The sequence below is a fragment of the Ambystoma mexicanum genome, chromosome 4q (genome assembly GCF_040938575.1).
Source record: "Ambystoma mexicanum isolate Mex_15411 chromosome 4q, UKY_AmexF1_1, whole genome shotgun sequence".
Classification (NCBI taxonomy): Eukaryota; Metazoa; Chordata; class Amphibia; order Caudata; family Ambystomatidae; genus Ambystoma; species Ambystoma mexicanum.
Genome location: NC_090928.1, coordinates 322,866,309 through 322,882,884, shown reverse-complemented (window position 1 = coordinate 322,882,884; position 16,576 = coordinate 322,866,309). Strand labels below are relative to the sequence as shown.

General features: G+C 45.0%; 1 protein-coding gene across 5 annotated transcripts in view; it reads right to left on the bottom strand.

Moving 5' to 3' along the window:
• Positions 1–16,576, bottom strand: part of BIRC6 (baculoviral IAP repeat containing 6) — a 3,097,233-nt gene that overhangs the window by 3,035,457 nt on the left and 45,200 nt on the right. For all 5 annotated transcript variants that reach the window (XR_011268132.1, XM_069607902.1, XM_069607904.1 and 2 more), the window contains exon 2: positions 15,936–16,117. Coding sequence is in view for 4 of the 5 variants with exons in the window: in XM_069607902.1 (XP_069464003.1) it covers positions 15,936–16,117 (182 nt within the window). In the remaining variant the exon portion in view is untranslated. The remainder of the gene's footprint in view (positions 1–15,935; positions 16,118–16,576) is intronic.

Here is a 16,576-nt window from a genome sequence, read left to right as displayed (position 1 = left end):
CACCAGTGCAAGTATTCCCTTCCTAATCATATGATTATTTCCTGAGGGAGGAACTTTGACATTAGATTAGTAATTCTGGAGACTATTTCATTGGAGTCATGTGCTACACACACATTGATAATCTACAGGCATATCCTGAATATACTTGCTCATTGCTTTTACATCTCTCTACCCAGCCAATACTGATGCCATTATCATTACCTCCACTTCACCTACTTTGATGCCATCTGTAAACAATAAATGTGCTCTCTAAAGTAAGTATCAGTGGCAATGTGGCCATATTAGTAAAAAGTTAATCTGTGGTGCTTTACTATTCCCCATGAGACATGTGCATTTGCCAGGAATGTCACCCTTCCCTCTGGCGTTGAGTAATACCAGGTCCTAGTCATGCACAAAATCCACCCATGCCATACCCTGCCTGTTGACCTTTTCTAACATATCACTCTCCGGCATCACATGCTCATATTTGTCTAGCACTTGCTTATCGGCGCAGTGACCAAGTTCCCGCCAATCGCAACCATATCATTAGCCCTGACATGTTGCTCTGTAATGAGGAGCTCATTTAAGTTGAGAAGTTCACTGCATACCGTTTTCAGTCTCTCGCACTGAGACACAGGAGGTGGTGTGGGGGGTGAACTGATGCAAACATTTGACACAAAACAGCCTTTATTTTTCAACCTCTTCCCACAGTTCCATCTCCACAGCCTGTACCTGTAAGAATGGACACTCAAGGCTAGCTATTTCAGCGGACAACAGCCATGAGCTCATGCCTAGCAAGAGGCCCCCTGACTGATACCAGTTTAGTGGCACTTTTAGTGGCACTCCACGTATATGGGGGATGTTAACCAGCTCTCCTACACAAAGAAGACCGTGTCCATCAGTAAATCATGACCCCGCCCCCTCTTTGTTATAAAGTGTTTGTGCCCCCTCACATTCCATATAATAAGCTTTAGCAGTCAAGGCCTCTTTGAGACTAGTGATGGAAGTAACCCTGTTAACTATGACCTATTCCCCCTGTTTTTACCCGATGCTGAAGGTTACCCTCAACTTCATGTTTGCAAGTACTATACACCCATTCTTTGACACCTTTATGTGAATCACTATCTCAGTAAAACAGATCAAAGTCTAACAAACTAAAAAGAACATGTGTGTTCTTCTAGAACATTCACAATTATGGGTGAAAAGCAGGTTGAGCAAACCCCTGTATTATCCATGAACTCCATGTATGCAAAGTCCTTTGAGCTTAAGTGCAAGAATTAGGGAGAGCAACAATGCGAGAGCAATTTAATGGCTCAAGATTAGCATCCAGGAACAGATTGGCTGTTAAGCAGGACATATTAATGGGAGGCTGTGAACTAATCTTGTCTGCTACAGCACAGCGAGGGCTTGCAGTATGGATCTGTTCTCGATTCATACTAATCGGTAGGTTAGTGCTAACTGCATGGTCTCGAGGCCAACAGCATTGACTGATGTATTGTCAGTCATTGGAGGACCCCAAGGTAGAGTCATTTTCCCCTTGCCTTCAACAGTTCAGTCCCATTGCATCCACATAAACCACACCTTTATCAGCTTTATCCATTAGCGGTTCCGCTGCGGGGTTTGTAACTGCAGGCTCCACCGCGTTAATCACCTAATTTTGCAAAGAGTAACAGAGGTTCAGAAGTGAATTATCAATAAGCAAAATCTTTGTGCCATCAAGAATATGGTTTCTTGCTGCTCACTACCTTCCTCAATCCGAGGCCTCTCAACATTAGCAGGCAGTAGGAAAAAGATGATCTTACGGCTTGTTTTAGTGAGGCAGTTACGATTATGCAAGTCGGTATTCCCCCCCCCAGACTGCCGTAATGTTGGTTTCTATATCTCCGCTACATAGATTACAAGGAGCTTTTTTCTTAACTTACATTTGCTCAATGTGTGGGCACACCAATAGCACTTGTCACTTAAATGCTCAAGTTACAAACGGCAAACACTTCAGACTTTGTTTTCATGGCAGGCACCAGACACCAAGTCTATCAGATGCAATACGGAATCTTTCTAGCTGCGATAATATTGTGTACTATACAACTGCCAGCTATGCACTATAGCGTATATGTTTCAACTTATCCAGACATTTTGCAGACACTAGTCCAACTAGACTTAATGTTGGCCACAAACACTCCTCGCTCCTACAGTGACATCAGATCCACTGTTATAGTAAGGGCATGGGGTGAACCCACGCAGTACATGCAAGAGCCTATTCACCCCCCACAACAATCAAATCCCCCTCAGTAAGGGCAAATGGCAGAATGGTGAGAACAAGGGAGCAAGGTTTAAAAATGCAGTTGTCTTGGACTGCCACAAAAGTTCCGAGCTCTGGTGCCAGGGATTGGTTTGAGATGGGACCGATTCTGCAGACGTTGCCGCTCAGAGCACTGCACAGACCTCTGCCAGACCGCTGTTACTCCACTAGCTAGAGTAAAGTACTGCACAGTGTTAAGCTGCACCACTCTAAAAAGATCACCAATTATAACATGCTTGGATCCTTCCCCTTGATCTCCTCCCGTTGCCTTATCTATACATTTATCTGTTGGATTGTGTGATCGAAAAATATCACCAACCAGTCAACCTTCAAAATATTGTAGGTGAAACAACTGCAGACCTTCACTTAGTCGCACAACTGTTTTTACAGGTATCAGGTAAATATCGCCGTACATGTGGTCGTCGGGAACAGGCATAGGCGATATTTTTGGTGCCGAAAATATTAGATGCGGAGGTTGTGGGGGTGTCCCCCGCAGGGTCCATGTGTTATTTTCGCCGCAAAAATAAGGCGATATTTTTTGCATCGCGATATTTTTGCGGCGAAAATATCACATGGAACCTTTTTACAGTAGCCACATGGTAATTGCAGATCAGCATACAATTTAGTATGTTATTTCCAACTTATTAAAATATTTGATCAACATATAGATCACTGTTCTTTTGGTTTAATAAAGAAATTCCAGACCTCTTCTGGTTGTTTTTAGCATTTATACCATATTCAAAATCCTCATTCTTGGCACTCCGCACTCCGGGACATTCCCAGGAGTGGGAGTTTGTGCGAGAGCCACTGAAATAGTTCTTAAAAGGGTCATTGTCATACAAAATTGTTAAACTTCACTAAAGAAACTAGAAACCTAATGAAACTTAACTAAAGAAGGGGTCATCTACTCCATCCAATTATTCCATTTGTTCCCTACACTAATTCAAGTGGCAGTTTCACATGTGGCGAGGACCAAAAAAAAAAAATTCTGGGGGCCAGAGGAAAACCACCTGCTAGGCGATGGGACCCGGTAGAAGGTATATGGTGCCCCCCCCACCCAACCCCACAAACAACCCAGTCTTCACACTCCCAACCAGAAGGGAACCCAGCAATGGTTCCATGTGTTAATATCCCCGCAAAAATATCATACAAAAATCTATATATTTATGCAGCGATAGATATTAAGGCATGGAACCTGCAGGGGACACCCCCGCAAACCCTGCTGCCAAAAATTATCCCCCCCAAAAATATCACCTATGGCCCTTACAGACAGCCATATATACAGCGAGATTTTTAGTGGGGATAATATGTAGTGATACCCCAGCAATACTCCAAGGAAGCCTTCCGCTTATTGAACACCAGCATCAGCCATAGTTGTATTTGTATGTTTATATAGCGCTTTACTCCAAAACGCTGTACATTTTAACAATATGGGGCAAGGTGGAGTTCCCCAGTTTGAGCCACACCAGATTAGAAACTCAGAAAACAGAGCATATGTCCAATTTTGGGATCTACCCCATTTCTTGGCATACATTCAAGGAGGGGGTGAGGGGCAGCCACCCATTCCCCACCCCCTGCCTGTTTATACAACTTATCCTGCATCCGCATACCCTTGTTCTCTGCTCCCTCTCCCACCCCAAGCCTTCTAGCAGCACACCATTATAAAGAGACATTCACAGGCAGTGCCAAGACCATGAAGCCACCTAGCTGCTATGACAGTCCAGCATGATCCCTAGATGGCAGCCAGAGCTCTTAATCCCTCTGCCTGCGAAGCTCCAATAAGACCAAAGGGGAACACGGCCACTCGAGATACACAGACTAGTAAGAGAGAGGAAAATGCATGTAAGCAGAGTGGGACCACATGGTGACAGCAAATCCAAACGGAGAAGGGGGAAAGGATCTAGCGAATCCCCATTCTGAAGGACCCGAGCTTACTGAATCAACAAAAAATGAGGCCACCACTGAGTTAGGGCAGTGGTGCAAAGAGTTGTGTGTTGACCAACTGTTAACCAAGAGCAACTGGAGTAAGTTGCACCAGGTGGCTGGTTAATGTCGCACTCCCACCATGTTCATTTAAAAGTACCACAATGACCCACAAATGTTTGTATGGATCAGCTCCATCAGACTTGCGAGAATGCTTTCTCCATCAATCGACTCGCGCCACTAGATTGAGCAATACCATGTACCCAAGTTGTCCACAAGTGTGCTAGAGGGATTGATAGTTCCTTCCCCGTTCAAGCATCCTTGTTCTTCGCCAAACTACCTGCATCTTTGCGAAAGGAAGGAAAACTAACATTTTTAATAAGCTTGAAGACACTATTGTTCAACTGGTTCTGTTATCGTTTCTTATTTTAGGCCATCTTGTCGTTTGTGTGCACCCGGATGCCTGCGGGCTACAGCGCTATATAAATATATAAACATGTACATTCCCCAACTGCCCCATCAGGCCATTTCCCCATTCGCACCCATAAGGTCCAGGTCCAGGTCCAGGTCCAGGTCCAGGTCCAGGTCCAGGTCCACTTTCCTCGGTTCCACTGGCTGTCTTTTGACTGTCGCAGATGGCCTCAAGAACACGAACAAGGGTTTTATTAAAAAGTTGAAATAAGGTTGTCCCTCTATCGAATGTTGTGTGGGCTTTGACACCCCCCCCCCCATCCCTAGCACTGGCATCCCTAAACCCAAAGACAGTCACTAGAGATCAGAAAAATCGACCACCCAAGATCTGGCTGACTAGTGCAGAGGGCCTAAGAGCAATCACAGTTATCCGTTACTCACTCTGGGATCAGCCAGGTGAATAATAACCTGGGGCCACACAAGAACTGCTCACATCCTTTTACACCACTCCTGCCGCCCTCACCTAATCGGCCCGCCATCAAATCACCACCTTGTGGAACCGTAAATCGGACCTGGATCACAGCTTGAAACCATCACCGGACCTAGACTTGCTCCCGCTGGAGCATCCATCACCTGTCGATCCTGACCAGAAATTAACCAGTCTCAAACCAGCCCTGTTGAGCCCTCTGAACTGCATTGTTCGAATGCTGCACTCCAGCTGCTCTGAGCTTCTGCTTCAAACCGCCTCTTGGATCTACATAGATCGTCCCACTCAAAGCTGGCTCGACCCGCTTGCCCAACAATGGAAGCACGGTTTGAATCTGATGTGCTGCCAAGAACAGCAATAACGTATTCCTCCCAACTGTACTTCTGGTCCAGTTTTGGTCCCTCGAGGCTGGTTCTATCACTTTGCTCCCCTTTCCGCTCACAAGACGCATCCTTTATCAACATTGTGGTACTTTGCTTTTTTGCTTCCTGCTTGCACCCCTTACATTCTGCATTTCTGTCTCTTTACAGGGGTGCGTTCAATTAAATTCACCTGTGTAGAACTTATAGGAAGTGTTTGGCATGCATTACTTGCCCTAATCATATTTCTGATGCTTGTATCTGCTTAGATCACATGCTGTGTATATAGTCTGACATAAGTCTTTTGCATCTTGTTTACGAATTTCGAAAAGGGACGTCAACTGGGTGTAACTAACACCATCCCTAATGAGACATACAGTACCCATAATTACCCAGTAGTCTTCACGCATCGATGTACCTCTAATTTTCTTTTCCTGCCATGAGGGAGCCTGAAGAGAATGCATGAGTACAGAAAATAAGAGTACCTTCAACTCAAAGAGGGGAGGGAATTACGGGCACATGTGAATCTAAGCAGATAACAGCATCAGAAATAAGATTACGTTAAGTAATGTATGCGTTCTCAGGCTTGTGGATCTGCTTAGAATCATATTCTATGCATAGACATGCAAGCAGTACCAGGAGGTGGTGGGATGTTTGAAGGTACAGCAGCAAAATGAGGTTTTAATAGCTCCTGACCCACATATGAATCAGTCATAAGCGATAGTGGTGTGAATAGAACTCCAGGTAACTGCTTTGCAAATGGCATCTAGAAGTACATTTGCAATGAAAGCTAAAGTAGCACTGTGCCTAGAGGAGAGTGCTCTAGGAGTTAAAGGCAAAGTTCTTGCGAAGAGTAAGACATTTGGATACATTAAACAGTCCATTTAGAGATTGCGGGCTTAGAGACGGGATCACCTGCTCTACCAGTGGTAATGGAGATAAAGAAATTATCTGAGAGGTTTTATCATGAGGCAATAAATGCCTGTTCTCCGAAACATCAAGTGTATGGAGAGATCCCTCAGCTGACGTTACAGGATGTGAGAGGAAACAATTTTGTCCTTCGGAACGGTAAGAAAAGGATCTTGAACTGAAAGGGCATGCAGTTCACTTACACTACTCAAAAGTAACAGCCACTAGAAACAGTTTAAGAGTACAGCATTTAAGACTTGCTTCATGCATAGGCTCGAAAGGAGGGCCCATAAGCTTAGTAAGGACAGCATTAAGTCCCATCTGCGAGTTGTATTAGATATTGGGGGGTGGCGGGTGAGGTCTTTTGACCACCTCCATGAAGGCTTTAATTACAGGGACTTTCCACCAAGAATTCCAATAAGCAGAAAGGACAGCCAGGTGAGCCTTTTGTGAATTAAAGACGAGCCCACCCCATAACCCCCCCCCCACACGAGTACAAAAAGGTAGGTTAGAGCACTACAGAGATGTACAATCAATTGGATTATGTCACTAGAAGTACACCAAATGACAAAGCGTTTCCATTAATTGAAGTAATGGAGTCTTGCATTTGGTTTACGCTCTATAAGAATGTCCATACATCTGTGGTAGATTAAGGTGTCCAAACTACAACCTCCGGAACCATGCTGACATGTTTAGTGTTTGCGGACATGGATGTAGTGTCCCCTGCTGTTGGGGCATGACTGGAGGAGAAAGTGACATTTTCATGAGGTGTGAACCACGGTTGGCAAGACAACATTGGTGCTAGTCGAATTAGAGTAACTTGTTCCTGGTGTTCTTATAACTATGCTGTTGAGGAGAGGTGTTGGGGGCCAGGGCTGGGGGGGCCAGGGCTGGGGGGGCCGGGCGGAGGTTAGCGTAAGCAAATCTCCCAGACGACTTGATCCAGAAAATGTTCGCCTTGGACTTTGTCTGGGGATACCTGGAGGCGCAATCTTGGCATTGTGAGTTAACCAGAGTGGCGAAAAAGGTCCCGCTCTGGATGCCCCAGACTGAAGAGGCGTTCTGTAAAATGTCTGTGTGCAAGTGCCACTCGTGTTCTACGGGCATTTGAACATCTCTGCTGAGGATGTCTGCCAGAAGATTGCGTTCCCCTGGGCTTGTTTTGGGCTAGTTTGGAGAGTGTACACCCACCCCCCTCCCCCCCTTTCAGGTTTTTTTTAATATAAAACAGGGCTGTGGTGCTGTCTCTTAAGAGTAGGACCGTCTTTGCTTGTAGAGATTGAAACGCTTTTAGGTCTTTGAACATTGCCAGTAGGTCCAACAGGTTGCTGTGCTCGTCTGCTACGAATTGTGAGCATGTGCCGTGCGTGGTTTGGTGGAGAAGGTGTGCTGCCTACCCCGACAGGATGCGTCTGTGGTGAGAGTGGCCTCCACTGAGGTGGTGGTCGTGTTCCACTTCAAAAGGTTTTCCCCTTGTCCATCACCTCAGTCATAGTACGAGGGCTTTCCAGACAACCACTAGATTGTCCCACTGTCCACTTGCCCGAGACCATTGGCTCAAGAGCCACACTTGCATTGGACACATGCACAGATGAGCGTGTGGTACTACAGAAATGCACAAAGCCATCATTCCAAGAAGGCACCTGGACTTTCATACAGTTATCTGGTGAATGGCTACATACGAAGGATTTAAAACAGCATGTTTTGTACCCCTTTGTTGGAGGGAAAGACAATGCTGCCTTCCATCCAAACTAGAGCCCCAAGAAACTGCTTTACTCGTCTGGGAACTAGACTACTTTTCGTTGAAGGAGAACCTAAACTGAAAAAGAATATCTATTATTTGTTTGGGTGATTGTAAACACGCGATGTGTCCCCCATCAGCGAGTCGTCCAGGTAAAGTTACACTGGAATGGACTGCCTGCGGAGGTGTGCCGCTACTGCTGCTAGAACCTTGGTAAACACTCTTGGCACCGAGGCTATGCCGAAGGGGAGAAACTTGAACTGATAGTGAGTTTCTCCCACTTTGAACCTTTGGTATTTCCTGTGCGCTTGCAACATTGAAATACAAAAGTATGCATCTTTAATATCCAATGTTGCCATGTAATCCCTTGTTTTAGAAGAGGAATTACCTCCGGCAGAGTGGTCATCCTGAACTTGAGTGTTGACATACCTGTTTGCAGGGCGCAGATCTAAAGCAGGACACATGGTTACCTTTTTGGGTACAAGGAAGTAGATTGTATAAATGCCCTTAACTCCAGAGCTGGTACGAGTGCTATAGCTCCCTTTTGAAGCAGGCTTTACACTTCCGACTAGAGGATGAGGAGACGGTCTGGTGTCATCTTTTTTGCCTTTGGTGGATGTTATTGGGGGGTGGGGGGGGGGTATTCAGAGGAATTCTATACAGTATCCCACAGCCAGTCTTTAACACCAGCTGATCAGAAGTAATTCCCTCCCATGCGTGGGTGAATGAGGTTATTCCACTTCCTACCAGAGATGCATGGGATGGAACCCTGACTGGAAAGTCATTTGTTGGAGGGGTAAGGAGAGCCTCTAGTTGCTGCACTCCTAACCCTACCTTTGCCATGGCAACATTCTTGCTGTTGCGTGGTTTGATAGGTGGCGGAAGATCTTTGTGGCAAATACCAAGGTGTGCTCACCAACCTTGACAGGGGCGAGTCTATGATGAGAGGCGAAACTTGACTGAGACGTTCTGGAGTAAGAATTGGACCGAACGGACCAGTGGTTGATGAAGACACCGCATTGGACAAACGGTTCACTAGATATTTCTTTTAGAGTTTTAAGAGTCTTGCACTTTTTATTAGCCATGTACAGTGCCTCAGCTAGCCATGTACAGTGCTTCAGCTACTGAATTGCCAAAACGGGTGGACTCTTCAATAGGTTTATTGACGAGTGTTGCTTGAGTCTCTGGTTTAAAACCAGAGTTATTTCGCGACAAGTGTAGTTTAAGTAATGTGCCTGCTGCTAAAACTCTGCCTGCTGTCTCAGCAGTCTAGAGTGTTCTTTAGAATATTCTGTTACTGGTCTGCCCTTTTACTGTGGACAGTAGTTGTGATTTTGCAGGTTCAGGTACTGTCTAAACCAGCTTGGAGCAAAACCATTGCACATAAATATAGCTTGCAAGTTGTGGTATTGTTGGCAATACGGGTGAAATATTCTGCTGAAGCTTTCGCCCCCTCCCCCCAAGGGATAACATTTTTGCATTCATTGTCAGGCAGTGCATCTGCAGTGGACAATGTAATGCCAGCCCGCTTCCTGGTAGCAGGAACTACTAATGAATCAGGGACACCATGTCCCCAAATGTACAGGGGATTGGGAGGGTGCAGACTGTAATATCTTCTCAACCTGTGGATTAACTTCACGGGTAAAAGAGGGCGCGACTAGGAAAGGAGCAATTTTTATTAATACAATTGAGTAAGGGAATGGATTGACTTTTGTTTAAAATATCCTCTACAACGTTGGGGGAGGGGGGGGGTCAGGCCCGGCTTGCAGTGTGTGTATTTTAAAGTGTTCTGCTGCCCTTTTAACAATATTTAACAGAAGTTGATTAATTGGGGAAATATTGCTGGGTTGATTAGATGGATCAGTGTCCCCAAAAACAATATCTGGCACAGGATGAGGTGTACGAGTAGCCTGCTATGTACCCTGATCAGTAGGATCCTGAAGCCATGCATCTTGATCTTAGATAGCGTCCCCCTGGTCCTGGTTAGTATACAAATAGTCTTGAACATAGAGATCATCCTGAATAATATAGGATAGGCTTGAAGCCCAAGAGACATGGCTACACAAGGTCCCCCTTTCAACAGAAGGGCTCTCTTCCTAATGGGAGACTTTTGAAAAAGAAATAAATTCAGACGTCCTGTCCACAGCGTGTTCAAATCTTTCCCTGGTCCAGGTCCCTGTTCTAGGTGTGTCTGGAAGAGGGAAGGCTATTTCACCCAAGTTAAATGGACTGTGCCTACTCTGAAGGGACTGAGAAAGGAAAATAAGCTGGGCACCAGTACCCACACATTGTGCAACAGCTCGTTGCTGTGTTTTCCCTTAATTTGGGATAAGATAAATGTTCGGCTTTGAAAATGTATGGGAGGCACCCTGTGAAGATAGATTTTAAACCATGTGCTTCACGATTGCAAAAACGTTGATAGCTGAGAACGCAGACTATAGGTTTTGGCAAATGTTTAGAGAAATCCGTAGGTGCCGCTGGCTTTTTCAACAATACAGTCGATGGAAACCTGTGGCATGGGTGTTCAGCAATAGTATGTGCCCATGTCACCAGAGGACACGCCCATAGCAATGCTTGTGGCACGCCTAGTGGGGCCAGGACATTCACATGGGAATCGAACAACTCCACCTGGTTGTCTTCATCTGAACTGAAGCCGCAGCTGCCATAGTTTTCCATGTTCGTAGTGATTGCGCTGGTGGGGGAAGGGGATTCAGCCTGCAACGCATAGTCTTAGTCTGCCCACTGCTTAGTGTCCCCAGGGTTTTTTGCTTAAAGAGTTCACAGGCCATGCAACACAGTTCGTCGTGGTACCGAGGCAGACAGTTATTGCACACTTGTTAGGAGTGTCTTTCCAAAAGGAACTTCCCATTACTGGAAGGACAACATTTAAACAGTGTTTTTTCGATGTTCAACAGAAAAGGCAGCCAGACAAAGGAAAGCAGAGGGAAATATGAGAAGAGGCATTCCCCAACGGTAGAATGCAAGAACCGCCCCCCCCCCCATTTACCCTACTGCCCAGGCCGAAGCCTGAAGGAAACCACAGTCTGCTGTCGAGAATTCAGTCGTTGAAATCTTCGGTGGTAATCCATCTTCGGCGAAAGCGAATGTTGAAGACGTGATCATTATACAAATATAAAGATACTGTAGCAATATAACCTCGTAGAAAGCTATGAATCCACATTTATGCGACCAACTAACATTGTGGAGAAAATAAATCTGAGGGACCTAGCGTGGAGACTCATGGGTACAGTACACATCACATTAAATATAGGGTTTGTCACGCCCAGTCAAACTTCGAAAACAAGATGCAATACTCAGACTTCCACCAGATGTCGGACTATATGCACAGCATGTGATTCAAAGCAGGTCCACAAGCCTCAGAAATGCTTTTATAGAACTTTGGACATTTTCAACTGTTATACAATATTACAAACCATTTGGTTTGCTAATGGATCATATTCCCACCCGAGTGTACAGCTTTACTGCAGCCCACTTTACCACAAAAGGGGAAGCATGTAATATCTTGGCTGTTTCACCTTCATGTTTGGAATCTCTTGTTTTGTAGGTGAGGGCATAGTAGGTGGTTTAGCTACAACTGCTGAGCCAAAATAATTGTTACACTGTCGCACCACAAAGCACTGGAGCAACGTCACACATTGAGTATATTTAGTCAATGCACGGTGCAGACAAATATGTAGTCTCCTAGGCACCAGCTCAGACTGCAAAAGGTTCACGTCATCTTCCCTGTCTTTTTTACCCCACATTGGGCAAACCGTAGGTTTGCAACAATCGAAACTAGAGCCATCATGTGTAACTATGCAGTGGGGTCATTACAAATGAAGAATGTTAAGTTACCTCCTTATGATCTGTGGGCAGACCTTAGAGCATGGTGTACAGGTTTTATGTCAATCAAAGACACGCCGAAGGGTTAAGAGTAGTGGGGTCTTATCTACCTGAATAACTTGGTTATTGATATTCAACACTTATTGTATTTCATAGCTGCTAAACTCTATGCAAATTACATTTCCCAATCACACTTCCATTTCTATGCATGCTTGAAGTATGCTCAAACAATATGTACATTAGATTTGAATCGTAGTGGCTACCTAAAATACTTTAAAGCTGCCCATGTTTAAATACATTCCAGAAACTAATATAAATGTCTGCCTAAAGTCTTTCCAGGATATCACACATTTGGGACCCATTGTGATTTTATATTGCGTTTCCAAACAGACAGGTCACGCTTGCCCAAGGTGAAGTTAGTCTACTAACAGTGTCAAATTTGCGTAGTGACAATGTTTTAACTACCCCACCCGAATTCCCCCTTTGACAACTACCTCAAATCACACTTCCACAATGATAATAGTTTATTTATATAGCACCTTCACCAAAGCACTTAACAGACAACTTTTACATACAATCACCCAACTAAAGCTGGAACGGATTCATCTACCTTGGTAGGATGAAAGGCAGAGTTTGCCCTGCTGCGATTTGAACCAAAGACCTGCAGATCACAGCAACAAACGCTCAACATGCAGAGCCATTTTACCGGCTACACCAAACACCATTGCCTGACAGTGGATAAAGTGCACAGATTCACCTGGGCTCACTCAACCAGTAGGCAGACCAAACATTTGGCTGGTCTACCATCTTGGATTTCGTATGCATTATTGCCAGGAACCATGGAAGGCAAGGCATGCAGCTTTACTGAGTAGTTTATGCTCCCTCGTTTTAGTAGCCATTTCTCCACTCGGAGCAAGGGCTTCCAACACTGTCATGGCAGTCTAATTTTACAGGGCCGGCCAGAAGATTTCCACACACTCATGATGCCTGCACATGCCAGGTCACACAAGGAAATGAAGGGCCCTGAAGTCCATAAAGGCACAAGTGGGGCCCAGTAACTTCTCTCACAATATACACAGTGTCCTTTTGGACCGATCGCATGGTAAGGCCATATGAAAAGCGGGCAACTCAGACTTTGACAGGACTATACGAAAAGGGGGTGGCGGGTTGCTACCCTTCGAAACAAAAGGGATAGCCTGGTTCAAGAAAGGAGGACAGGATCATTGTCACGGTTGCTGTAACTATCCCCTGGCCTATGGAAGGGGTGGCTTATGGCCCCGGGACCACCCTTGGGCCCATCCTATAATTTGATAAGATACCCGGACCATCTTGTCACCCCACTACAAGTCCCCGTAATCAGGCAGGTGAGTTCAGTGAGTCTTTGCAAGGAGCATGGCAGTGGTGCATATGCCCATCTAGTACGGCAGAAACAGTGAGGATAAGGACTAGGGTTAAGTGGTTCGAGAGGTTGGGATGGTAGTTAGCCCAATCCATTCTGATCGCACACATTCCTTGCACAGTAGTAATTATTTTGCAAACTGCTCTCATTATTGCAATATGCAGAAGAGTACGTGGCAGCAATCTGCCTTGCTTTTTGCTACCAAAAGTCTGTTCTAATCAAGTAATGTTCCAGGTCCCTGCAAGTCAGAGTAGCAGTTCACGGACCATTCATCAATATTTTTACTAAGCAACAGCAAAAATAGGGCACCGCTGGTGTGTGAAGGTTCAATCTTCGCCGCAATCTTGATCGTGGGTAAAAGACTGAATACCGAAGCCTGCCTAGCAAGAGAACGTGGAGAACAAAAAAAAATGAAAAATAAGGTGGAAATGGTGGGTGGGGACTCCATGTGCGTGGCAGGGACGGGGTGCAAAGGTGGGTCGGGGGCGAGGGAAACCCAATAGAAAGGAAGGTGGGACAGACGGGGGTTAGGAGACGCAGAGACTGAGGCAGTTGTCTCAGTGCTGACAGACAACTGCACCAGGTCAGGCCTACCGGCGGTGGGGGACCTGGGAACATAAAGAACTGCTGGGATCTCAGCTGGTCCCCTCTTCTCGAAGGACGTGGAGAGGGGGAACTCTATACACTAGAAAACAGAGCTCGCTCTCGGATCCACCAAGTGGTCTCCTCTCATACGGAATGTAACAGAAGGAACCCAATATCAGCCTTTGCGGGTACAGCAGGTAAAAGGGACTGGGTCAATGTGGCACTGAAAATATGTACCACGGAAAGGATCACTGCGGCGCTACATGGGAGGGCAGCATCCAAGGAGACCATGTGGGGGGAATTCATGACCAATTATTTGAATTGAAGCAATATGATGTTCAATATAAAGACAGACAAGGGGGGTGCCATGCTAACAGGGGGTAACGGGAAAGAATTATCCTGCAGGTGACCCCCCCACCATTAAATGGACTATGGCCTGAGAACTTGGAAAGGCGCAGGAGGCGGCCACGGATATGTGTGTAATTCATTACTTTATTTCTATCCCGCACTAGACAACCAAAGGTTTTTTGACTAATGTTTCTTTGAGTTAGAGAATACTGTTAACCAGGGAGTGGGGCGTGGGGATGGGGTGGGGGAAAGTGGGTTCCCTTGTTGTGTTTGCAAAAGTCTGTTTCTAGTCTGAAAACCCGAAATAAAATAAGAAAAAAGTTAAAAGGGAAAAGGAAACCAAGCTACACCGGGCTACTATATATGAACTCATCTGAATTAATGATCACGAGTCCTACTGCTTTCTGTGGCCAGCTGCATATTTGTGGACTACGGAGACACATTTTTCGGCAGTGCGGTACAGTAGCTCACTACCCTTTACTCAATAGTGCAACTGTCCTTGGTTGTCAAGGCTGGGTAGTAAAACTCAAAACAATATAGGGACATGGCTCCCCAGGAAAACAAATGAGTGGGACGGTCAATGGAAGGCTTCAGGTCCTGAAAGGCCGCAGATGAGCCCTATATCATTGCATTAAAAGGTAAAATCCTAACAAGAGGCGACAGTCCAGTGATTCACCAGCACAGCACAAAAGTGTGATATGTTCCAGACCCCCTCGAATTAGTCTGTTCCAGTAAAGGCAAGCCTGGACTACCAGCCCCAACAGGCAGAGAAACTGGTTGCCGTTTACTGGGCAAGTAAAAGGTTTCTATATGTACAATTGATTTTTAACAACTAAACCCAAAGGAGGAATGCCTAACATGAGGTTCAAGCGAAAAAAAAATATATAATTTTTTTTCTCATTGGGTAAAGGAGGAAGAGAACACTTGGAAGAGGACCAGTGTTTCTTAGGGTTGGGGATTGGAAACTAGGTTTATGAACATTTGTTCTGACAAAGCCTTCAGAGATTAGTGTTTTCAGCTTCGGGCTGGTTAATAGTATTTTGGAAATCATGGCCACTATATTTAACATGGTTTGTATCTTAGGGTGTCCCTGGAAGGACAAATGCTTGCAAGAAAAGTTTAAGACTTAAATATTGTGGATCTATTTTGTAAATTGTGTACATAGTCTGAAGCTGGACGTCATTTACGACCACTGGAATAAGCACTAAAGGATTTAGCCCGTTTTGGACAAGTACCTGGACAAATTTAGTTGGAAACAGACATGCTTCTTTTGTAAAAACTGCTAATAACAGTTAAACACAAAAAAAAAAAAATTGTGGATCTATGGCATTCAAGGTGTGGACTACCTAATAAACCCCTCACTTGTGGGGACACATTCCTGAAAGGCTGTTCCATAGAAATACCCTTATAGTTCACGGTAAAACCGGAGTTCAAAATTTGCACTAGCGTTTGGCTAGTGATAGACTGCTGCTGAGTAACTGAAATGGTGTGCTGTTTCCAATCAGAAACCTGCGCAGGCAAGGGAGTTCATAGCAGAGAGCAGCATGCAACTTAAAATTTGAATCCTCAATTTAAACCCAAAATAACTACACTTGTATTAATTTTCAGCCAAACCACAATGCAGGATTTTATAAATGGACATTCAATCTTACCTCGGTAACAGGCAGCTCAAGTTGTACTACTTCATCTTGCTTCAACACCGGCGTTTGCAAAGCTGTGTCTAGCAATAAGATGCCATTAAGGTCCTTCCGACAGCCAACTGCATAATCATCCACAAAGATAACTTTGTCCACCGTCGAAAAATACTGACATTTCACTCGTCCACCAGATTTAGCTATAAAAAAATTAAAAAATTTTCTTAAAATTGTAATAAAAAAATAAATAAAATTCACACAGGCATGTAAAACTCAAAATGCAACATCCAAACATGTTCCAAAATTACAAATAAGTGCACAGATTACCAGTTTTTAATGTTATACAGAAAGGTTTTCAACTAGCCCATGTTCAAGGAAGGGGGCGGACGAAGCAGGCAAATGTTTTTTTCAAGTGCTGTCTGCGAGCTGCTGCAATTCCCAATAGCAAAGTCTCGGCAGCTGCAGGTCCAAGGTTACAGCAGGGATGTCTGCCTCCAACCCCAAAGCTTCATGCAGAAGAAAGTGCACGGTATTTGTTTTCTAATAGGTTTCATAAGTGGGTGGGGCATAGCAATGCAGCTCAAGATGGCCCCAAAGACTGATCCCTGGCGAACCAGATCTAACCCTCAACCTGCTGTCAACGAGAAAGCTTCCCATTA